Source organism: Anomaloglossus baeobatrachus, chromosome 4 (assembly GCF_048569485.1).
Source record: "Anomaloglossus baeobatrachus isolate aAnoBae1 chromosome 4, aAnoBae1.hap1, whole genome shotgun sequence".
Classification (NCBI taxonomy): Eukaryota; Metazoa; Chordata; class Amphibia; order Anura; family Aromobatidae; genus Anomaloglossus; species Anomaloglossus baeobatrachus.
Window position 1 is genome coordinate 283,567,547 of NC_134356.1, and position 26,170 is coordinate 283,593,716.

General features: G+C 46.8%; 1 protein-coding gene across 2 annotated transcripts in view; it reads left to right on the forward strand.

Annotated features, from left to right (window-relative positions):
* LGR5 (leucine rich repeat containing G protein-coupled receptor 5) overlaps positions 1 to 26,170 on the forward strand; it is a 273,312-nt gene that overhangs the window by 243,157 nt on the left and 3,985 nt on the right. For both annotated transcript variants that reach the window (XM_075344890.1, XM_075344891.1), the window contains exons 16-17: positions 13,420 to 13,565; positions 14,940 to 15,023. In XM_075344890.1, the coding sequence (XP_075201005.1) occupies positions 13,420 to 13,565; positions 14,940 to 15,023 (230 nt within the window). The remainder of the gene's footprint in view (positions 1 to 13,419; positions 13,566 to 14,939; positions 15,024 to 26,170) is intronic.

Consider the following 26,170-nt stretch of genomic DNA (forward strand, 5'->3'; position numbering starts at 1 on the left):
ATAGACTTGGGTAGTTGTCTGTAGCACTGAAGAGTCCTGATACCCTATCAGACACATCTTTGATTTAAGCCCATGGAAGGCAGCACACTTGTCGTGAAGTAATGTCCAGTCAACAGATTGTGGCCATGACCACCACTTTCCTTTTCATCTCCACAGTGCTTCTTTTTCTCCCTTCAAGAGGCTTCTGATAGCTTACCGGAATGATCTTTGTGGGCAAAGCACTTTTTTTATGCACATCTTCGTCGTGTCCTGCGTGACAGCATGGTTCTTCAGCAGTATGGGTGCTAACTGCCCTCTTATCCTCCTGCTTTTTAGGTCACATGCTTCCATTTTTCTTCTGCATATACATTGAAAGGGGCTACTCTTCGAACATTCTGAAGTGTTTTTACTGCTCTTTCATTAGCTTCTGGAGGAATGCTGAAAAGTTCTTCTGTTGCAACATTCTGAAGAGATTATTCTACTTTGTCAAGAAAATCCTCATCTTCTTTGATGAGCTTCAGTGTAGTCCTGAAGACTTTGTACCTTTTCCTCCAACAGACTTAGAAGTTTGCATTTCGGTCACATAAAGTATGTATTTTCCTCTGGCAAGTCTGTAAACATATAGCACACATTGCAGTTCACCATATGGGTAATCTCCTACTCCATGTTGAGTAAAATGAATTGTTGTGTAACTGTTGTAATAATTTGTGCACCATTAGACATGTGGGTTGATGATTTTCTTCAAGCAGCTCGATCCAGCTACACCCAAAGATCTTCAGACTCGTGGCGACTCTTCACTCTTCCAAAAATTCACCAGAAATATGCAAATTATGTTCCTTGTTTTAATTCCTGGTTTGACAATTTCCTTCAAACAGCTTAATCCAGCTGCACCCAAAAATCTTCAGAATCGCGGCGAGTCTTCACTCTTCCCAAAATGCAGCGGCAATATGCAAATTATTTTTCTCGAGCTTCAATTTTGATGATTTTTTTTTGTAAGCAACATGATCCGGCTACACCGAAAGATCTTCAGACTCGCGGACACTCTTCACTCTACACAGAATGCATCAGAAATATACAAATTATCTTCCTCAAGCTTCAAGCTTCAAATCCTGGTTAAGTTACAGGTCATCTCTACTCTCATTTCTGATTTTAAGAAGCTCGGTACAGGGGCTGTTAAACCTGTCTATAATTGTTGCTTAGTGCTATAATGTGGAGATGTGTTCACTGCTCTGCCAAACATCTTGAACAGACTGAGATTAGTGTATCTTCTCTGCTGCAATAGTAACAAGTTTTGCCTGATGGTAAACCATTGACATTTAACAGAATTGTGGATAGAGCATGTATGCACAATTCTTTAAGATTTGACAGAAATTTGTTTGGTATCATTTTAACAATTTTTTACGATACTGCACTCTAAAGGGGGCTTTACACGCTGCGACATTGCTAACGATATATCATCGGGGTCACTGTGTTTGTGACACACATCCGGCATCGTTAGCGACATTGCAGCGTGTGACAGGCTGGGGCGACCTAAAACGATCGCAAAAAAGTCAAAAATCGTTTGTTTTGGAGAGGTTGTTTAATTTAAAAAAATCGTTGTCAGGTAAGTAGCGATGTTGTTCCTCGTTCCTGCGGCATCACACATCGCTATGTGTGACACCGCAGGAGCGATGAACATCTCCTTACCTCCGTCCTGCCGGCAATGCGGAACGAAGGAGGTGGGCGGGATGTTCGGCCCGCTCATCTCCGCCCACTCCGCTTCTATTGGCCGGCCGCTTAGTGATGTCGCAGTGACGTCGCTATGATGCTGATCGCACCTCCCCCTTGAAGGAGGGATGGTTCGGCGGTCACAGCAACGTCGCTGTCAAGGTATGTGCGTGTGACGCTGCCGTACCGATAATGTTCGCTACGGCAGCGATCACCACATATCGCACATATGACGGGGGCGGGTGCTATCGCGCATGTAAAGCACCCTTAAATGGAGCTCTTAGGATGGCTTTTGCCTGTAGTTTACATTGACTCTTTGTAGTATACATTAGGACATAAGATGGGCCAGTCCACTGTTAGATTCTAAAGAAAGCTACTAAATGGGGATGAGTGTGGGTTCTTAATATTTATTTATGGGCTACTATTTTGATTAAAATACAGACATAAGCATCACAGAATAATTTCAACTGAGGCAAAACATAGAAACTTGATGGGGAATGGTGAACGGGTTAACAATGAAGAATGCTATTCTAAAAGAGCGCGGTATATTTTCATCTGGAGAAGATCAATCAACTCGTGGTGCTGAAGCCATCACTTAGCATTGATCTCTTCTTTATACAGTAGTTATTTAATGTACCTCAAATATAAGGGTGCAATAAAAAGCACCATTACGTTGAATGCTTGCTCTGCGGCATTACTTTTGGCTTCTTTTGATCTTCTTCTCTACCTAAATAAAGAACATCAGAGCGCTCTTCCATAAACACACTGGGCCTATACCATCACTGTAATAATACACTTAACTGAGAAAGCAACATGCTGTTACTTACTCTTTCTATTACAGACAACTTCTGTTCAAGTTGGCCATGAAGTTCCACCAATTTACCTCTATAAATAATATGCACATAGATAGTCTCACAATATACAAAGAGGGAGCGCTTGTAAAAGCAGAATAATTGTTTCCTGTGTTCATTCGTTGCAATTATGTGATGCCCCATAATTCAGAATGGGAAAGCAATGCTTGTGACACATTCATTCTGCGCCTTTGTACATTTAAATAAATAACAGGACATTAAATCATCTACTTGATGAAAACATGCACAAGATAGTCGAGATTTATAAGAGCATTGGTCTGTAATTGCAGTAGTGCTTAAAAGAAAAGATTACATAAAATAACTGCAATTAAGAAGGGCAAATAAAAGTCACATAGCTATGTAAGAATCAAAGAGGAGGCAGAAAATAATATGTTGTGAAGACACATACAGTCTATGCAGGGTGATAAAAAGCTGAATACATTCCACGCAGCCATATATTTGCAAATGTCAGTGGTGAAATAAGTCAGCATTCTCGTCTCCACTTTACCATTGAAAAGGCAAACTGTGTATGTAACCGCTCCCTGAACTCCTATAGCTAACACTCCCAGCGGCACATTAGTTGCTTCCTATGAGCGCTGCACTCTGGAAGGTGCTCCTATTGGCAAGCATTCGTGTAATCATTCCAAAATATTGTAGATACATCATTGCACTCAACCTTGACTAAAAATGCTATATCACATTCCTACTTGTCCAACATTGATAGCTTTTTGTTGAGGCTGCAACTTTTATGCAGTAGGATAGCCGGGTAAGACATTTCCTGCATGACTTATCATAAGGATATATAATGGGTGTATTGTATAGCATCCTAATAATCCATCAATAGAATGTATAGGATTAGGGATGATCGAATACCAAAATATCTGACTTTGTGAATATCCGACGAATTGGTCACCGCTATTCGACTATTCGTGAATATTCGTCGCACAATGTAAGTCTATGGGAAACCCGAATAATTTCTCTCTCTTTCCCGGAAACTGCGGCAGCGTGTATGTAGATGACGCTGAGCGACCAAGCCAAACACAGTAACACTACAACTAAGATGGCTGCGGTGTTACTGTGAGAGCAATCAACATCAGATGTGTTCATTGGCTGGAAAACAGGCGCCAGGAAGTCAGAAATGAAAATGAAAGTATTGGCGCAAATGTTGTTTTATTCGTCAGATACCGAATGGCGCGAATAGCCTGTTATCCGTCGGATACCGAATAATGGCGAATACATTCGCTTATCCCTATTTAGGATAACCCATTCTAAATATATTGGTGTTTATATGAAGTTATTTCCCCCTCCCCTCCCCCACCTTTCTCTCCTTTTTGCAGCTACAACAGCGTCTACATTTCTGGGAAGATTTTATATAAGATTTTAGAGTGTATCTGTGGAATATTTTCCCCATTCATCCAGAAGAATGTTTGTCATGTCAGACTCTGATGTTGGACCTGACAAAATGTATTTAGAAGGGAAGAAATTTCACAAACTGACCTACAATGGTGACATCCTATTACAGGACCACATTGGTATCAGTGATCTCTTCCGAACGAGCCATTCTTACATTTATAAAGGCAAACTGCATGTGGAGGGGATTGATTTTATACTCCTTTGGTTATGACGATAAATGACAAACTGAATTCAGCATTAAAGGGAATCTGTCATCAGGTTTTTGCTATTTCATCTCAGAGGAGGATTATGTAAGCAAGGCAAAGAGGCCCTGAATCCAGCAATACATCACTTAGATTACTGGCTGCAGGTCAGGGATTGACTCTGGACGCTACATACAGGACAATGTCTTGGCTGGCTGTGTGGACTTGCATTGTGTGGACTATACGCCCCAGTAGGCCACATGTTGCCATTTGTGTCAGTTGGCCAGGACCAAAAGACAGCTCACTTCCACAAGGAGACCACCAGTTCAGTTGAAAGCACAACTCTTTAGTTAAAGTGACTTTGTCAGGTCGTTTTTGCTATGCAATCTGAAGCCAGCATACTGTAAAGGCGGCGTTACACGGGACAACATATCATGCGATCGCATGAGCAATCGCACCTGCCCCCATCGTTTGTGCATCACGGGCAATTTGTTGCCCGTGTCGCACAAAGTCGTTAACCCCCGTCACACGTACTTACCTCCCTAACGACGTCGCTGTGGGCGGCAAACATCCTCTTCCTGAAGGGGGAGGGACGTTCGGCGTCACAGCGACGTCACACAGCAGCCGCCCAATGGAAGTGGAGGGGCGGAGATGAGCGGGACATAACATCCCGCCCACCTCCTACCTTCCTCATTGCCGGAGAACGCAGGTAAGCTGTGTTCGTCGTTCCCGGGGTGTCACACGGAGCGATGTGTGCTGCCTCAGGAACGATGAACAACCGGCGCGCAGAAGGAGGAACGATTTTATGAAAATGAGCGATGTGTCAACGAGCAACAATAAGGTGAGTATTTTTCCTTGTTAACAGTCGCTCGTAGCTGTCACACGCTACGATATGTCAAATGATGCCGGATGTGCGTCACAACATCCGTGACCCCGACGACATATCGCCCGATATATCATAGCGTGTAACACCCCCCTAAGGCGGGCTTTGCACACTACGACATCGCAGGTGCGATGTCGGTCGGGTCAAATTGAAAGTGACGCACATCCGGCATCGCATGCGACATCCTAGTGTGTAAAGCCTAGATGATATGATTAACGAGCGCAAAATCGTCGTAATCGTATCATCGGTGCAGCGTCGGCGTAATCCATAATTACGCTGACGCGACGGTCCGATGTTGTTCCTCGCTCCTGCGGCAGCACACATCGCTGTGAAGCCACAGGAGCGAGGAACATATCCTACCGGCGTCACCACGGCTTCCGTAGGATATGCGGAAGGAAGGAGGTGGGCGGGATGTTTACATCCTGCTCATCTCCGCCCCTCCTCCGCTATTGGCCGCCTCCCGTGTGACGTCGCTATGACGCCGCACGACTCGCCCCCTTAGGAAGCCTCTTAGGTTTATCATTATTGCTTCTTAAGGTACCATCACACTAAGCAACGCTCCAGCGATCCCACCAGCAACCTGACCTGGAAGGGATCGCTGGAGCGTCGCTACACGGGTTGCTGGTGAGCTGTCACTCAGGCAGATCTCACCAGCAACCAGTGACCAGCCCCCAGCCAGCAGCGACGCGTGGAAGCGATGCTGCGCTTGGTAACTAAGGTAAATATCGGGTAACCAACCCGATATTTACCTTGGTTACCAGCGCACACCGCTTAGCACTGGCTCCCTGCACTCCTAGCCAGAGTACACATCAGGTTAATTACCCGATGTGTAGTCTGGCTATGTGTGCAGGGAGCAGGGAGCCGGTGGACGCTGGTAACGAAGGTAAATATCGGGTAACCAAGGAAAGGGCTTCTTGGTTACCCGATATTTACATTGGTTACCAGCGTCCGCAGAAACCGGCTCCCTGCTCCCTGCACATTCAGTTGTTGCTCTCTCGCTGTCACACACAGCAATGTGTGATTCACAGCGGGAGAGCAACAACTAAAAAATGGTCCAGGACATTCAGCAACGATCAACGACCTCAAAGCAGGGGCCAGGTGGTTGCTGGATGTCACACACAGCAACATCGCCAGCAAGTTGTGCCTCAGCAGCGATGTTGCTAGCGATGTTGCTTAGTGTCACGGTACCTTTAGGAGCATGTGAGCTGTAGTCCTACTTTGCCCCATCTGTGATTACCAGCTTCTGTCCATGGAAATGTACACTGAAAGCTTGGTGTGGGCAGGGGCAGGTCCCAGAGCTCTGCTACATGGTAAAAATAATATTTTTCACTGTCAGAACAGCTACACCAAGTAATCTAATTGATAGATCATTAGATTCAGAATCTCTTTGCCAACATCATGCTGCTCTCAGATGAAGTATTAAAATCTGATGACAGATTCCCTTTTAGGATTTATCTTCACAATACTTATACCCAAGATAACGGGCATATTTCTTCCAAAACATTTCAGTTGTATACAGCATAATCAGACACATTTTCAGCTCCTGCTGGGTTGTTTCCAATCTTACTAGTCCTGTGAACCCTAGCACAACCCAGCCTAATGCTACCATCCAATTTGTGATGGTCACCTTCCCTTCCGGCAGCTCCACGTCAAGACTCCTCTTCAGTGGGTCTGTCACTTTGGCCAGAATACACTGTGTGCAGACTTATTAGGCAAATGAGTATTTTGATCACATGATAATTTTTATACATGTTGTCCTACTCCAAGCTGTATAGGCTTGAGAGACAACTACCAATTATGTAAATAAGGCAATGTGCATCTCTGTAACGAGGAGGGGTGTGGTGTAATGACATCAACACTCTATATAAGGGGTGCATACTTATTAGGCAACTTCCTTTCCTTTGGCAAAATGGGTCAGAAGAGAGATTTGACAGTCTCTGAAAAGTCCAAAATTGTGAGATGTCTTGCAGAGGGATGCAGCAGTCTTGAAATTGCCAAACTTTTGAAGCATGATCACCGAACAATCAGGCGTTTCATGGCAAATAGCCAACAGGGTCGCAAGAAGCGTGTTGGGCAAAAAAAGGCGCAAAATAACTGCCTGAGAATTGAGGAAAATCAAGCGTGAAGCTACCAAGATGCCATTTGCCACCAGTTTTGCCATATTTCAGAGCTGCAACGTTACTGGAGTATTAAAAAGCACAAGGTGTGCCATACTCAGGCACATGGCCAAGGTAAGGAAGGCTGAAAAACGACCACCTTTGAACAAGAAACATAAGATAAAACGTCAAGACTGTGCCAAGAAATGTCTTAAGAATGATTTTTCAAAGGTTTTATGGACTGATTAAATGAGAGTAACTCTTGATGGGCCAGATTAATGGGCCAGAGGCTGATCAGTAAAGGGCAGACAGCTCCACTCCGACTCAGACGCCAGCAAGGTGGAAGTGGGGTACTGGTATTGGTTGGTATCATCAAAGATGAACTTGTGGGACCTTTTCGGGTTGAGGATGGAGTGAAGCTCAACTCCCAGACCTACTGCCAGTTTCTGGAAGACAACTTCTTCAAGCAGTGGTACAAGAAGAAGTTGGTATCATTAAAAAAAAACATGATTTTCATGCAGGACAATGCTCCATCACATGCATCCAACTACTCCACAGCGTGGCTGGCCAGTAAAGGTCTAAAAGATGTAAAAATAATGACATGGCTCCCTTGTTCACCTGATCTGAACCCAATAGAGAACATGTGGTCCCTCATAAAATGTAAGATCTACAGGGAGGGAAAACAGTACACCTCTCGGAACAGTGTCTGGGAGGCTGTGGTGGCTGCTGCACACAATGTTGATCGTAAACAGCTCAAGCAACTGACAGAATCTATGGATAGTAGGCTGTTGAGTATCATCATAAAGAATGATGGCTATATTGGTCACTAATGTTTTTGGGTTTTGTTTTTGCTTGTCAGAAATGTTTTTTTCTAAATTTTGTGCGGTATATTGGTTTACCTTGTGAAAATAAACAAGTGAGGTGGGAATATATTTAGTTTTTATTAAGTTGCCTAATAATTCTGCACAGTAATAGTTACCTGCACAAACAGATATCCTCCTAAGATAGCCAAATCTAAAAAAAACCCACTCCAACTTCCAAAAAGATTAAGTTTTGATATTTATGAGTCTTTTGGATTGATTGAGAAAATAGTTGTTGATCAATAATAAAAAAATCCGCTAAAATACAACTTGCCTAATTATTCTGCACCCAGTGTAGAGACTACGTGCTCCTAGACGTGTTTGTGTCCATGTCTCTTCTCCTTGTAGTGGATGGGGTTAAGGGATAGCCAATCGTACCAGAGGAGAGCCTTATGCTCTTGAATATTTGGGCAGACTCTGCTCAGGAAAGCCAACTCTGCTCATGCGTCAGTATGTTCCAACCCATTATCTCCTAGGGACCTGGTCGCTAAAGTTCCAGTCTCCTGACCCTTCTATCCGGGGCCACTGCATATAGCAGCCAGTCTCCAGCTTCAGAGTTTTCTAGTGTTTAGTCTCTAGGTCAGCACTTAAGAATTACGCTCTCTCGACTCATGTCTCCTCTCTCCACCACAAGTCACCTGCATGTGACCTCCACAACCTACAGATTATCCATCCATATCTTTTGCACACTAGGTCTTCACTAACTCTTCTAGAAGGAACTGTCTCTTAACTTATCACGTAACCCCTACTATTGTGGGCTGGTTCCAACAATTAACTGTCTCTGACCCAACTGTCTGGTACTACCTATACAAGTGCTATACAATATACATTATAACATATTACTCAATTACATATAGTCTTATTGTACATTATACAGGAACACATTACATCACATTACCTTCACAATGAATATATCACAGTTCACATAAGGGAGTATTTACAAAAGATACAGGACACAATTCACTTTACATTACACTATCTGACAATACAATAGCGTGATTAGCATCTTCAAGTGAAGGAACACAACAGCACCCAGTCCACTTCCTTACAGCAGGAGCCAGCTAGTCACAGCAATGATAAGGCACTGCTGTTAAAACAAACAGTGCAAATAAACAGCACCACAGAACTTGACCCAAGAGGCATCGCTGAATTTTCTGTTAACCATTACAGCATGCTGTCTTCAGATTACTTAGCAAAAACCTGCTGACATATACCCTTTAAGATGTGTATCCCAATACTTTTGTTTATATAATGTATAAACTTAAAACTATGTTGAACTGTTAACCCCTCACGACCTATGACGTATATTTACGTCATAGGTTGTCTCCCTTGCTTTGATGCTGGCTTGCATGGCAAGCCCGCACCTTTCCCTGCACATGACGGCTAATCTGATCAGCTGACATATGCCTCAAACAGGCATGAAAAGATACACATCCCAACTATATAATTCTTAAAGGGAACCTGTTATGTGGAAAAATGCTATTAACCTGCATATATGGGGTTAATCTGCAGGTTAATTGCATTCTGAACCTGCCCTGCACCTACATATTAAACCCCTCTGCCTGAAGGAAATTGACTTTAATCCTCCTGGCAGTGTGCTGATTTCAGTCACGGGGGCGACACTGGTACGGATATAGTCACTACTCTGAGCATTGGGAGCAGCAGCTGTAGCCACGCCCCCCACACAGACTGACAGATTCCTCTAAGGCCTCTTTCACACATCCGTGTCTCCAGTACGTGTTTGGTCCTTTTCCTCACGTACCGGAGACACGGGCACACGTAGACCTATTAAAATCAATGGGTCTGCGCTCACATGCGTGTTCTGCCATGGACCGTGTGTACGAGTGGAGCATACGTGTGTCCGTTTGTCTCCGGCATCACGGGTGTCACACGGAACGCAAACGGACCACACAGAGGTGTTCCGTGTGACATGCGCCGGAGAAAACACTCGTGTTTGATAAAAAAAAACCAAAAAAACTTTACTCACCTTCTCCAGCGCTGCTGTCTCTGGCACTGCTGTCACTTGCTTCCGACCGCCGCTCATTACGCTCATTGAATATTCACTTCACTGCGACCGGAAGCTGCAGCAGCGGGGAGTCGGCAGGACTGGAGACCGAAGATCAGCACCACGGACAGCGACGCCAGGGACAGGTGAGCAGAAAGTTCCCGTTCTACGTGTGTTATCACGGATAACACACGGAGAACACACGTGTGCCATACACATGGCTCACGGAGGGCAAAACGCACCTCTGACACGTCCGTGAAAAACATGCGTGGTTTTCACAGACGTGTGAAGAGGCCTAATGCTGAGGAGCTGTCAATCAGTGTGGGTGGGTGTGGTTACAGCCGCCGTTCTTCATACACAGAGCAGTGACTGATCCCTGCGTGGAATCGGAACGCTACCAAGAGGATTAAAGTTAATTGTGCAGGTTCAGAATGCTATTAATCCACGGATTAACACCATATCTGCAGGTTAATAGCATTTTTTTCACGTGACAGGTTCCCTTTAACTCTGAATTTACTTTCATGCCTTTGCAGTAAACAGGCAAACAACCTGCTCTCCGTATGCCAATGAAACATACATATACTGCTGTAATAATTCTCAGTGTGTATGAGCCTGGGGGATGGATTATAATGTAGATTACAGTCCTTTGCCAGTCTACTTCTACCATTCTGTTAAAACATGTATGCAGACTTTTCACATTATCATGGGATCTCGATGTTGGAGGTGTGTAACTGAAGAAAGAAGTAATTGAGTTCTGATCTAATGTTTATACTAAAGGTGCTGAAACTTTGCTATAAATGTTTGGACATTAAGTGGATAAACTGCATGTATAACTAAGGACAGCACATCTGTTACATCCTTGGTCTCCACAATTTTATCTATAAATCTTAAATAATAGTCCAGTATATTACAGAAATGTAGAAGATGTAGTGGATAAGAATAATTTAATACAGACACTAATTCTGTATTTTATTATTTGTTCTCCTTTTGTTTTTCTTCGATAGAATTTTCTCAAAAGGAATCTGTCATCAGGTTTCTGCAATGTAATGTGAAGACAACATGTTGTAAAGGTGGCTTTACACACTGCAACATTGCAAACGACATCGCTGTAACGTCACCAGTTTTGTGATGTAATAGCGACCTCCCCAGCGACATTGCAGTGTGTGAAACACATCAGCGACCTGGCCCCTGCTGTGAAGTTGTGATCGCTACAAATCGTTCAGGACCATTCTTTGGTCCTTTGTTTCCCGCTGTGCAGCAAAGTTTTAGTGTGTAAAGGGGACTTTACAGCGACTTCGTTAGCGACTTCCCTTTCAAAAAGCTGCTTTACAACGTCCCCAATGACTAGCTAGGTCGTTCTGCAGGTCCGGATCGCTGTTGCATCGTTGGCCAGGTTTGCCTGTTTGACAGCTCACCAGAGACTTTGTAGTGATCCCGGCCAGGTTGGGATCGCTGGTGGGATCGCTAGAAAGTTTCAGTGTGTAAAGGGGCCTTTAGAGTTAAAACAGAGAATTCAGCCCTGTGTGTCTTATCTCAAAGTCTGATTTTGTTTACCTGCAACGTTAGTTTAAACCTCTTATCTTTATCATTAGTGGGTCTGAGCAGCAGTGAGTCATAGGCTATGTGCGCACGCTGCGTTTTTTGACGCTGCGTTTTTGCGCATTTTTGGCCGCTAAAAATGCACAAAAACGCGTAAAAAAACGCATAAAAAAGCATGCGTTTTTGCCGCGATTTGGTGCGTTTTTGGCTGCATTTTGCTGCGTTTTTTATCTCTGCGTTTTGCTGCGTTTTTCCAATGCATTGCATGGGCGGAAAACGCAGAAAAACGCAGGAAAGAATTGACATGTCCATTTTTTTTTTCAAGCTCAAAAACGCAGCTTAAAAAAAACAGTTGTGTGCGGACAGCAAAAATGAAAACTCATAGACTTTGCTGGGGAAGCAAAGTCATGCAGTTTTGAGGCCAAAAACGCACCCGAAAAACGCACTGTGCGCACATAGCCATAGTCTGACTGCACCCCTTTAGTGATTAGCAGCTTCTATCTATGGATATGTACACTGAAAAAAGCTAACAATTGACAATATAGGAGGAATCCAAAAAGTTGGTTAAAAGAAAAAAAATTCCTAAAACTTACAAGTTTATTAAATATGCTTTAAAAAACACAATGAGTGAAGATATCATTGAAAAACACCATTAAAAAAGGTAACAGACAGGAAACTAGATGATATAAGGGAGTGTGAATAAACGTATACAATATACAAATACTACCCTATGAATGGCCCTACCTTGCTGTGGAGGTCGGCACCCTAAAAAGCGCTATAGGCGCCCCCGCTCACTAGTGACTCTCTCTGGGATTGCCTAAGAAGTACCTAGATCCTACCCATACCAAAAGTTATCCACAAATGAAGATTTGACTGTGAGGGGTTAAATAATCAAAATAGCCAAACAAAAAACACAATAGTCATTCCTAGTAGCCAAATAGAATCACAAAAAAAGCAAAAAGTCCATAAAAAAATGTCTATGGTTAACTGGTGCACACCCAGCCAAAGAAATAAATGGAACTTCAAAAAGATGAGCAAAACAATCACAAGTCAAACCAGTGAAAAAAGGAAAGAATCAAAAAACTTTCCTTATTGATGCATTAGTTCAGAAAGGACGGCCTCAGTGCATTTTTCCTGTACTTCAGGTTCATCAGGAGACCATGAGTAGGTTGTGGATGTCCCAGGATGGGGTGGACACTGCCAAATAGACTGACCTGTCCCTTTATATACCCATTCCAAACTATCCAAAATGATGGTAGGGGGAATGCTGCATGCCCGTAATACAACTGAAGTCAGTCTCCAAAGGAGACTGAGCAAGACAGGAAAAGCAACAGGGTAAAACAAGCAATGATAGGTTAAAAAGGAGGGGAGGGGAGTTGGTGATAAGACCTACCCCTGTTTAGGATGCCGACCTATGCAGCAAGGTAGGGCCTTTTGGACATTCATAGGGCCCTATAGTATTTATATATTGTATACGTTTACTCTCACTCTCTTATATCGTCTAGTTTCCTGTCTGTTACCTTTTTTAATGTAGTTTTTCAATGATATCTTCACTTAATGTGTTTTATAAAGCATATTTACTAAACTGGTAAGTTTTAGGATTTTTTTCCTGTTCATTATATGTACACTTAAAACCTGGTGTGGGCAGGACAGCTCTCCGATCACTACTACATGCAAAATGAAAAACCTTTCACTGTGTCAGAACGGCTGCTCAGGGCCTCGTTGCCTACATCTTGGTGCTCTCAGATGACTTGGCAAAAACCTGCTGACAAATTCCCTTCAAGAATTCATACAATTTCTAACCTTGACACATGTAACATAGCTTAAACTGTTTATTATTAGGATTGTGAAAGGTGGTTATCAAATTAAATTAAATTGTCCCTTTTATCTTATGTTATTGACAGGGTAATGGAAATGCCTTATGCCTATCAGTGCTGTGCCTTTGCAATCTGTGAGAGTGTCTTTAAACAGTCAAGTCAATGGAGCAAAGATGACAATAGCAGTGCTGATGACTTTCCTCGAAAGGACATTGGAATGATACATCTACCAGGTAAGACGCATTTTGTTTAACCTGCTTCTTAGGAGACTAACAGATACAGAATATAGAGAAAATATAAGCGGAGGCATTTGCATGATTCAAGCTACAATTAGTGCTTCATGGGAAAAAGAACTGTTTGTTGCCATGTTGTTACGTCATCGCCGGAGTCTGCTCCAGCGACTTCTGCTCCGATCGCCAGGCGACGCCGTGTTCCTGCCGTGGATGGTGCTGGTGATGGGAGAGAAGTCGATGCCAGCGGCACCAGTGGGCGCAGGCTCCGATCATCCACTGGGCTGGGTTAGCTTGGGATCTGCAGTACCGCTGGCTGACTGTGGGTGGCATGTGTCTTCCAGCTGAAGTTGCCAGCGTTCAGCTACAGCCAATGGGAAGACACCACACCCTTCTTATTTCCCCTCCTGTCACATGATTACTGCCAGATATAGTTTTGATTTTCCTGGCTCCTGTTACGTCCTATTCTGTTGGTGATTCCTGTGTTGACTTCTGCGTGTTTTTGACTACCCTTCTGCCTATTGTTTTTGTACCTTGCTGCCCGACCCGGATCTGACCTCTGCTACGTTTGCTGACTACTTCACTGCCTGCCGATTCTGTCCCTGTTCCGCAATTCCTGGTTTGACCCTGCCTGACTACTACTCTCATCGGACTGCAGCCTTCCACAGGTAGTGATCTCCAGGGTCCTGTGTAATTCCAAATCCCTGTATAGGGGTTAAAGGGTTTCAGGGTTCTGGGGGTCCTACTTGGTGAGTGGCTTCCCTCTAGCCTCCCCTTTACAGATCCAGGCAGGCGTTACACATGTCTGAGAGACCATGTATAGTCCTAGAGTTACACCATTTAGTATGCTCTAAGTGGTAACGTTTCTCCTTGTGGAGAGTGACAAGAATGACATGCCAGTGTAAGGAGACTTATAAGACATTGAAATGCTTCCCCTGGACATTAAATATGCAAATTGCTACATCAGAGAAGAAGAGGACTTGAATTCTAGTGCCACCTATTGGCAGTAGCATTCCTAAAAGTCAATATTGAGCCTTTAACGAGCCTTGCTATATGACTTGGGGTAAAATCCAAAACAGAATCAGTTTGCAAAAACGGTTTCTCGGGGTGTTGTTTTTCATCAGTGCAAAGCATGAGATCTGATTTGGTTGTATGAGGAGCTCTCAGTAGAGTACTATCCATCTCTGAAGAGGTAATTTGCATACCATTTTTAGTTGAAATTAATATCTTACTTTATATATGTGATGTCATATTTTACTACCTTGAATCATTTCATCAGGGAAATTAGCATATTTTCATCAAGCAGTATTACTATAATGTTTCTAAGTAGTGTTATAGAGGCTTTACTATACTAATACAAACTCATTTACTTTTTAGATGATCGTGACTTTGATGATTTTCTTCTTGATTTTGAAGAGGATGTGAAAGCTATTCACTCTGTACAGTGTACTCCGTCCCCAGGTAAAATGAAATACACTGTTGAGCAAAAGGGTAACAATGGTTTGAGATTTTGATTTTAAGGCTTTATATCTCTCCATCCACTACAGCTTCATACGTTAGAATACAATTCTTTTATAGACAATCATCTTGGCTATTTCAAACTTAAATTTGACTTGTAACTATTTAATGTATGATTAGTTATGCAGATACCTCTCATGTCACTGCATTGCTTGTGTTTTGTTCCTGGTGGTGGAAAAATCTTTTTTTTTTCCAGTATGCTACAAATTACAACCTGTTCTCACATTCCCTAATAGCTCAGCTGTTATTAGGTTGATTCCTAAGTGAAAGGTCACTGGTTCGAATCAAGAAGCAGCCATGAAGAATATTTCCCAAGAAAAGAGAAACTGCATCATCCAGCTCATTGATAACAGTCTCTCGGCTATTAAAATTGCCAAACTTCATCATGTGAGTGCCATGACAGCAGGAAGGATCCAAAATTAAGTCCATCCATTCATTCAAAAGCCAATTGGTGGACGTCCAGGAAAAAGACCGGAGCCAACAAGTTGGCTCATGACAAAGTCAATCAGTTCTGGCACGACAAACATGGCAGTGGAAGTGGTGCTTATGCTTCGTAAAAGTGAGATCACAGATGTACATGAAAGCACTTGTGCAACAGACGTTACACATTTCTGAAATGGTGGCCCTAAAAAAGATGTAGAAGCCTCGACTTCAATATAGTCATAAGAAGCGTCAGCTCGAGTTTGTAAAAAAGTACAAAAAGTGGACAGTAAAGGATTGGAAATGGGTGACTTGGAGCAATAAGACAAAACTCAAGAGACTAGGCTATGATGAGAGTAAATGGGTTTGGAAGAAACAAGGTAAAAATGCTGAGGTATATGTGAGTGTCACGAACCACCGGGGGGGTCACTCAGAACTCCCCCGTGCTGGCCACCAATGTCACGATCGGGGGGTAACAAGCAGGAGTCACCCCTCCTTATACCTCCCGACCAACAGACAGAGCACGTGACGCGCTCTCTAGCGCCCCTCTTATAGTCAGGCCAATTATGGAATTGCCCGAAAATAAGCAAGGAGGCCGCTATTCTCCTGTGCCGATGATTGAAGGGTTCCCGGTGAGAGCAGGGTATAAATTCCTCTGACCTCCGCGGACGGAATATATAAGAACCTCCTCACCTCTGACTGGCCGCCCCACAATGATCCTTGGCACACACTCGCTGCCACCAGCCGACTTACGGTAACTATTAGCCGAACACACAGACGTAGGGTTCAAGATCGAGATAACAGAACAGCCCAAGATTAATTATATAATTTAATCGGCCTAAGCCACACTAGAAACTACAATATATACAATAGGGAATCTACAGAATATACATAGGTCAGAGTACAGTTACACGCAAGATATGGATTACAAACAGGTATACAATTCCATCAGTTACCTTGTGCGTCTGGCCACAGGGGAGCGCTGTAGACCAGGTTTCCAGCATCTTTCCCACAGATGTTTCCTACACGTGACCCCCGGCGAAAGAACACTGGAAAGTGGCCGAATTGGGGTTATCAACCTGGACAAATCCAGGTCCCCTCCTACCTTCGTGACCTCACAGGGAAGCACTGCCACTTCCCCTGCATTGAGTCAGAGTAATATCCCAGAAGGGGCTATTACCCTCAACTCCGGACTGGGAGGTCCGATCGGGACGGTTCTGGTGCCATCAGATCCGCCCGGGTCCCCTCTGCATTTTGAGTCCAAGCACGACTCATTTACCGGACTCCTACTAGCAGTTCTCTATATCTCGCCGCCCCAGGGTGCCACATAGACTCCGAGGATATGCACAGATTCGGCTCGAAGTCCCAATTCTAACGATGTAGGGGGTGTATGGCTGAGACGCATGGTAATATCATAACTGTGTATGATATTACGGAGCCAAGAGTATACTCTCCTGTGGTGCCTAGCTTCCTTTTGGTTCTGCTAGGTCACTGTCCACTTTCTTTGATGAGTGGACACAGCTCCCAGGGGGTCTTCCTCTCTCTCTTTGTGGTAAAGGCCTGAGAGGACACTAATCTCCATATCAGAGGAGATGGCCTTCTGCTGGGTGAGTGGAACACAGACCAGTTCCTCTGACACCTATCTGCTAAACAAACCATTTATCCCTGTGGTAAATTTTCTGATTGAAGGAGTTGTGTGAAGGAAAGGGGGGGTGACACCAGGAGAGGGCTTCCTGACATGACTTGAATATCATGATTTATCGTCATATCTCCGGATTTACCTCACACCTCCCCCCTTTTGAGGGCGCTAGGGGGCAGCACACTCCGGTGTTCCCCCATGCGCCCGTCCGCGACCTCTCCTTGTCGGGACAGCCCGTCTGCGTTACCGTGGTCACGGCCCCTTTTGTGTCGAATGGTGAAGTTGTATTGCTGGAGCGCCAGGCTCCATCGCAACAACCTGCCATTCGTCCCGGAGACGGTGTGTAACCAGCTGAGGGGATTGTGGTCCGTCTCCACGATGAAGTGGCGCCCGTATAGATAGGGTTGCAGACGCTGCAGAGCCCACACTATGGCTAGGCATTCCTTCTCCATTGTGGAGTAGGCCACTTCCCTTGGTAACAGCTTCCTGCTCAGGTACAAGACTGGGTGCTCTTGGCTCGCAGAGTCCACCTGGCTGAGCACCGCACCGAGGCCGAAGTCACTGGCGTCGGTCTGTACTACAAACGGCCGCGTGAAGTCGGCTGCCTGTAGCACGGGCGGGCTGGACAGGGCGTCCTTTAGGGCCCGGAAGGCTGTCTCGCAGTCCATTGTCCAATCGACTGCAGAGGGCAGCTTCTTCTTGGTGAGGTCCGTCAAGGGCTTTGTCAGGCTACTATAGCGTGGAACAAACCTCCTATAGTACCCGGCGGTTCCGGGTACTATAGGAGGTTTCTTGCTTCTTGGTCCTGGGGGTGGGCCAGGATGCGATGGCCTCCACTTTCTCAGGCTCGGGCTTCAGAGTTCTCCCGCCTACCCGGTGACCGAGGTACTAGACCTCGCTCATGGCCAGCTGACACTTTCCTGGCTTGATGGTCAAACCTGCCTGGTGGATCCGCCTGAGCACCTGTGCTGGATGCTCTAGGTGGTCCTCCCAGGTGGGACTGAAGACGGCAATGTCATCCAGGTACGCGGCCGCGTACCCTTCAAGTCCCGTGAGCAGGGTGTTGACCATCCACTGGAAAGTGGCAGGGGCAATCCTCATCCCGAATGGCATCACCGTGGACTCGTACAGTCCAAATGGGGTAATAAAGGCAGAGCGTTCCCTGGCCTTGCGAGTCAGGGGGATCTGCCAATATCCCCGGCTCAGATCCATGATGGTCAGGTACTGAGCCCCAGCCAACTGATCGAGCAGGTCATCGATGCGTGGCATTGGGTACGCATCGGCGACCGTGACAGCATTGAGCCCCCTGTACTCCACGCAGAACCGAGTGGTTCGGTCCTTCTTAGGGACGAGAACTACAGGCGAGGCCCAAGCTCTGTTGGATGCCTGGATCACCCCCAGCTTCAGCATCTCGTCAATCTCCTGGCGCATGTGTTGCTGCACCTCCAGAGAGACCCGATATGCTGAACGCCGGATCGGGGGATGATCCCCAGTGTCCACGTGATGGACAGCCAAGTCAGTCCTTCCGGGCTGGTTGGTAAACAACCACCGGAAGGGGTGTAGGGTGGCCCACAGCTGGGACCGTTGGTCCTCCAAGAGCTGGTGGCCAACCTCCACATCCTCAATGGATCCGCCTGCCCTAACCTGGGCTAGCATATCCAAGAGGGTTTCCGCTTCTCCCTCCTCGGGCAGGTTGCACACGGGGAGCGCACATGCCTCCCGCTCATGATGTGCCTTCATCATGTTCACATGGAAGGGTTTCCGCCTTCCACGAGCAGGGTCCAGGGTGACCAGGTACGTTACAGGGTTGAGCTGCTGGTACAAGAGGTATGGGCCTTCCCAGGCTGCCTGAAGCTTGTCCTGTGGTACGGGGACCAGTACCCACACCTTTTGACCCACTTGGTAGGTCCTCTCACAAGCGTTCTGGTCGTACCAACGCTTCTGATCGGCCTGGGCTTGAGCCATATTGTCGAGTACCAGTTGCGTCAAGGCCTGCATTTTGTCCCGGAAGCGCATGACATACTCGATAACCGACACTCCAGGGGTGGCCAAATCCCCTTCCCAAGCCTCTTTCACCAGAGCCAGGGGGCCCCGCACACGTCGCCCGTACAGGAGCTCAAACGGTGAGAATCCCGTTGAGGCCTGTGGGACCTCCCGGTAAGCAAATAACAGGTGTGGGAGATACCGCTTCCAGTCACGCCCGTGGGAGTTGACCAACATCTTAAGCATCTGCTTTAAGGTGCCATTCAACCGCTCGCACAGGCCATTAGTCTGTGGGTGGTACGGGCTGGCCACCAGATGTCGCACCTGGACTTGCTTACAGAGGGCCTCCATCAGCTGTGACATGAATTGGGTCCCCCGGTCAGTGAGCATTTCCTGGGGAAAACCCACTCGGGAGAAAATCTCCAGCAATGCGGTGGCCACCTTGTCAGCCCGAATGGACGACAAGGCCACTGCTTCAGGGTACCGGGTGGCATAGTCCACTACCGTCAGTATGAAGCGTTTCCCTGAGCTGCTGGGGATGGCCAGCGGGTCGACCAGATCCACAGCCACCCTCCTGAAAGGCTCATCTATGATGGGCAGAGATACCAGTGGGGCTTTGGGGTGTGGCCCCGCCTTCCCCACTCTCTGACAGGTTTCACACGAACGGCAGTAGGCAGCCACATCGGCCCCCATTTTTGGCCAGTAGAAATGCTGGTTTAACCTGGCCTTGGTCTTAGCGATCCCTAGGTGTCCGGCCATCAGAATCTCATGTGCGATCCGCAACAACTCCGTCCGGAACGGATGGGGTACCACCAACTGTCGGTCCCTGGGCCACGCCTCCGGTGAACCCAATGGACCGTGACCCGGTACAGCCGTCCTTGGTCCCAGACCACTCGCTCCGGGTCTGAGTCCGAGGGAGACTGTGCCGCCTGCTCCTTAAGAGCTTTCAGGCTGTCGTCAGCTTCTAACATTGCCTGAAACCCCTGACGAGATGTGGCCAGAATCGACGAGACTGCCACGTCTTCAGTCAGTACCCCGGGATCTGTGTCCTGGCCTCTGCCTGACTCGGCTGCCACTTGGTCAGAAGAGGAAGAGCCATCGGACCTCCGAGAGGCCCCTTGGCTTCCAGCACTCCCACTGCGGGTGACAGCGGCCACAGCCGCTGCGACCGTGGGTCGTGCCTGCTCCTCCTCCGTTCCTGACCGAGTCGCCGGTTCAGGCAGACCTACCTGGCTTCCAGACACCCCGGTTGTGGGGGAACCATGCACCGAGATCTTACCTGGGAGCACTTCCGCTCCTGGACCGGCCCCAATCTCACCTGCATGTTCCCCCCCTGCAGCAACAGAACCCCGCTGTGAAATCTCTGGGGACCCCACATTTGCTGTGGTAGCCCCCACCCCACACACTGGTTCTCCCCCTGCAGCACCCTGCTCTCTGCTTATCCCTGCCGAGGGCAACAGATCCCAGCTCACTGGCTGATCACTTGTAGAGGCATTGTCACACCTTTCTCGGACCCCATCCCCTGTCACAGCTGCAGCTGTGTGTGTGTCTATGGTGTCTGTGCAAGCAGAAAAATCAGAGTTCACTCCCTCCTCCCTTACATCATTCATAGATAACACATTAACATTGTCAGGAGGCATGTCAGTACTGGCTGAAGGTTCAGCCCTTGGGGGGGGGCCCAAACTGGGAGGTTATCTGCCCCAAATCTGTCCCAAGTAGCATGTTTGCGGGGATCCGATCAGTTACCCCCACCTCCCTCACCCCTCGTCCTGCGCCCCAGTCCATATAAACGCTGGCGATGGGCAGCGCCAGGTCAATGCCTCCAATTCTGGAGACAGCGAGGGTTTTTCCAGGTACCAAGTCTTGGGGGGACACCATCTCAGGCCGCACCAGAGTCACCTCCGAGGCGCTGTTTCACAGTCCTATGGTCGTAGACCGGCCGACGGTGACAGGTTGGAAGCTGTTCAGGGACCTACCACCACCCCCACCCACACAATACACCTTGGGCAGCCCTTGGGACGGGGCCGGGGCCTTGGGACGCTGAGGGCACATGGCCTTGAAGTGTCCAGGTTGGTTGCACTGGTGGCACCGTCTTTGTTCTGCCACGGGCCTGGAGAGGGGAGTTGAGGGGGACACCCCCTGCGGTCTAGGCGCAGGTGGGGCAGTCGCAGAATTCATCTTACCCCCTCTCCAGGTGCTGCTGGTGGCCGCTCTCCTGGCCTCAGGAGCCCGATTGTTGGTGTAGTCATCGGCCAGGGCAGCAATAGCCGTGGACCCCTTTGGCTTCTGGTCTCAGATGAACTGACGGAGATCCTCAGGGCAGTTCCACAAAAGTTGCTCCGTGATGAACAAGTCCAGGATCTCCGGTCCGGTGGAAAGCTGCAGGCCTTGGGTCCAGTGGTCGGCAGCTCGGGCAAGTGCCCGCCGGTGGTCAGCCCAAGAGTCCTTTGGTCCCTTCTGTAGGCTCCGGAACTTCTTGCGGTAAGACTCCGGAGTGAGGTTGTACTGTTGGATCAGGGCCCGCTTGATGGTGTCGTAGCCCTGATCTGCCTCAGCAGGCAAGTCCCCAAGGATATCCAGGGCCTTACCCCTTAGACGGGGGGTCAGGTATTTGGCCCACTGATCCTTGTCCAGATGGTGCTGCATGCAAGTCCGTTCAAAAGCAGTCAGGAAAGAGTCCAAGTCTCCATCCTTCTCCAGCACTGGGAAGTCCTCAACACGGACCTTTGGAAGTTTGGTGTCTTGAAGGTCACGTGTGGCTGATGAGGGCTGGAGCTTGGCTAGATGCAGCTGGTGGTCACGGTCTGCCTGTCGCTCTCGCTCTCGCTCTTCACGCGCTGCCTGCCGCTCCGCAGCCTCAGCCTCACACGCTGCCCTGCGCTCTGCAGCTTCACGTTCTGCCCTGCGCTCTCGCTCCGCAGCCTCACGCTCTGCCTTGCGCTCTGCCATGAGTTCCTTGTAGCCCTCCCGGTCTCCAGCCTGGAGTAGGGCCATAGCCATTTGAAGAAGGCTATCCGAGCCTGCCAGGCTCGGTGGAATGGCACGTGATCTGCGGCCCGCTGCGGAGCCTGGTGATTCACTGTCCATTGCAGAGCGGAGGGCTGACATATGGCTCGTTGAGGACCCTTGGGTGAGCTGCTCCTCATCTTGTCCATAATTGCCAGGTTGTGCGCTGTCCTCTGCAGAACGGTTCTCTGGCGTCGGGCTCCTGGAGGACTCGTGGTCAACCTCCTCATTGTTGTCCACAGCACCGTCCTCTACCTCCTCGCCTCTGGCCAGAGCATCGGCCATTTCTTTAGCTTTGCTCCTGGTGCCATCAGCCATTCTTGCAGACTTTGGTCACTGACACAGAACTGACACCTGATGCCTCCACAAACTCCACTGTATCTGCACTCTGACACTCTAGTGTTGAGCTAGTCTGAAGACCCCAGCAGCCACAGCTGCTGCAGGCAGTCTTTAGTGTCTGGGAGTATGGGTCTCACACTCACACACACTATTATCTCGATCCCACCGCTGCCACCAATATGTCACGAACCACCGGGGGGGTCACTCAGAACTCCCCCGTGCTGGCCACCAATGTCACGATCGGGGGGTAACAAGCAGGAGTCACCCCTCCTTTATACCTCCCGACCGACAGACAGAGCACGTGACGCGCTCTCTAGCACCCCTCTTATAGTCAGGCCAATTATGGAATTGCCCGAAAATAAGCAAGGAGGCCGCTATTCTCCTGTGCCGATGATTGAAGAGTTCCCGGTGAGAGCAGGGTATATATTCCTCCGACCTCCGTGGACGGAATATATAAGAACCTCCTCGCCTCTCACTGGCTGCCCCACAATGATCGTTGGCACACACTCGCTGCCACCAACCGACTTACGGTAACTATTAGCCGAACACACAGACGTAGGGTTCAAGATCGAGATAACAGAACAGCCCAAGATTAATTATATAATTTAATCGGCCTAAGCCACACTAGAAACTACAATATATACAATAGGGAATCTACAGAATATACATAGGTCAGAGTACAGTTACACGCAAGATATGGATTACAAACAGGTATACAATTCCATCAGTTACCTTGTGCGTCTGGCCACAGGGGGGCGCTGTACACCAGGTTTCCAGGATCTTTCTCACAGATGTTTCCTACACGTGACCCCCGCTGAAAGAACACTGGAAAATGGCCAAATTGGGGTTATCAACCTGGGCAAATCCAGGTCCCCTCCTACCTTCGTGACCTCACAGGGAAGCACTGCCACTCCCCCTGCATTGAGTCAGAGTAATATCCCAGAAGGGGCTATTACCCGCAACTCCGGACTGGGAGGTCCGATCGGGACGGTTCTGGTGCCATCAGATCCACCCGGGTCCCCTCTGCATTTTGAGTCCAAGCACGACTCATTTACCGGACTCCTACTAGCAGTTCTCTATATCTCGGCGCCCCAGGGTGCCACATAGACTCCGAGGATATGCACAGATTCGTCTGGAAGTCCCGATTCTAACAATGTAGGGGGTGTATGGCTGAGACGCATGGTAATATCATAACTGTGTATGATATTACGGAGCCAAGAGTATGCTCTCCTGTGGTGCCTAGCTTCCTTTTGGTTCTGCTAGGTCACTGTCCACTTTCTTTGATGAGTGGACACAGCTCCCAGGGGGTCTTCCTCTCTCTCTTTGTGGTAAAGGCCTGAGAGGACACTAATCTCCATATCAGAGGAGATGGCCTTCTGCTGGGTGAGTGGAACACAAACCAGTTCCTCTGACACCTATCTGCTAAACAAACCATTTATCCCTGTGGTAAATTTTCTGATTGAAGGAGTTGTGTGAAGGAAAGGGGGGGGTGACACCAGGAGAGGGCTTCCTGACATGACTTGAATATCATGATTTATCGTCATATCTCCGGATTTACCTCACAGTGAGTATCCTACAAGATGAATTACTTTGTGTACTTGAGTACTATAGGTATGAATAGGACGACATAGTGTTCCAGCAGGACAACGACCCGAAGCACATGTTGAGATTGGCGATGAAATTGTTCACTGACAATGAAGTAGAGGTGCTGGATTGGCCCCCACAGTCCTCAGATCTCAACCGACACTTGAGAGTTGAATAAAAATCTGTATAGATAACCAAGTGAGTTGGCCAGTATGCATCAACACTGGTAACATGTCGAAGAAACATGGGTTCAGATTTAGTTGAAGACTATCTTAGGTTTTGGTCCATATTTTGGCCAGAATACGCAAGCTCGTAACCCAACGTCAAGGGTCCCAACGTTTATGAATCCTCACACTATATTCAAAAATAATTCACAGAAAAGGACATACCGTAAGTTGAAAAAGAAGTTAAAAAACTCACCAAAAACAGCCATTAACCAACAATCGGAAAAATAGCAAATGCACTAGCAGGATGCAGCAGGCCCCCCATTATAAAGGCACGGACATCATTGATGCAGAATACCGATGAGGCAACCACTCGCAACCTACCATGTCATGAAGGGGATGGTTGCTGGTTTTTGACATGCACACAGATGAGGTTTGCTTCGAGCGCCAGTCACACAGGTATAAGTAATACACAGTGTCTGGCTTACAGCCTATTAATAACGCTCATAATGTCAAGGGTCTCCATGCTTACCAGTCCCTACACTACATTCAAAAATAATTCACAGAAAAGATCATAAATTCAATAAGAAGTAAAAAAAAACCTACCAAAAACAGCCATTAATCAACAATCAGTCAAATAGCAAATTCACTAGCTGAATGTAGCAAGCCCTCCCATGATAAAGGCACGGTTAACACAGGTGCAGAATACCAATGAGGCAACCATTCTCAATCTACCATTTCAATGTTGGTTAATGGCTGTTTTTGGTAAGGTTTTTTTTTTTTTAATTTATGTCCTTTTCTGTGAATTATTTTTGAATGTAGTGTTGGGACTCGTAAGCGTGGGGTCCAAACAAAATAAATATTCCAAAAAGGTTTTTGGATTCTGTTTTTGTGAAGTGATGAAACAATAACTGGAACCTATGGATAAGCAGCATGTCTGGAGGAAGAATGAAGCAAAACACTGGAAAGAACATCCTCCCTACAGAGAACAATGGTGGTAGTTTGGTGATGCTCTATGGCTGCTATTTTTAAACTTACAGTGTGTGGAGGTGTATTCAAGATGAATTAAATCAAGTATCTGGAAATCCTACAAGAACACATCATTCCATCTGTGAGGCAGTTGCTGCTTGAGTGCCATTGGACCTTCCAAAAAGACAATGATCCTAAGCATACCTTCAAGTCTTTTAAAGAAGGCTGTTACAGTATATTAGTCAACTGCAGTCTGATTCCCAAGAGAAATGGGATTAGATTCTTCAGGAACACTACCAAAAGCATCACATTTGCATCAGGTCATAACAACCAAAGGTGTTGTACTAAGAAAAAGCCAGGGCAGCTGGCAAAACACACATTGGAACTTAGTCCTGACTAAGCAGAGAGGGATAGAATCATCACACTTATACTATGTGCATATAGCTCAGGGATAGACACGTGCATACCCTTATCAGCCACCGCAGGCTGCATGATCATCGGCAACTCGCACACCACTTTATCAAAACAGCAGAGGTGTCAATAGTGATTCATTCAATTCGAAAGCTATACTGCGCATGAACATCAACATACAGACCAGTTATAGGTATAACATCAGTTTAGGTATAGGGCAATCCTATTTATAATTAAACAAGGATAATACCACCCACACACCAAATCACTGCACACATAGCATTAACCTATCTGATGCCAGTAATAGCAACTTAATACTGGCATTATAGCAAGTGTCAAGAGCATTAACTCTTTAGGTGCATAAAGGATACTTATATTCTTATGCAATCAGCACTATTCCCTAATCATTGTGACATTATTGTAGGGAATCTAGTGAGATTAATAGTAATCTAATCTAATTATTGCCCTTTATAATAAAAGCTATCACACAGCTGCTTCTCTTAATACAATTAGTTATATGCCATAAACTTGATTTGTAATTGGGAACCCCACTTTATTCTCTCCCTCTGTACATT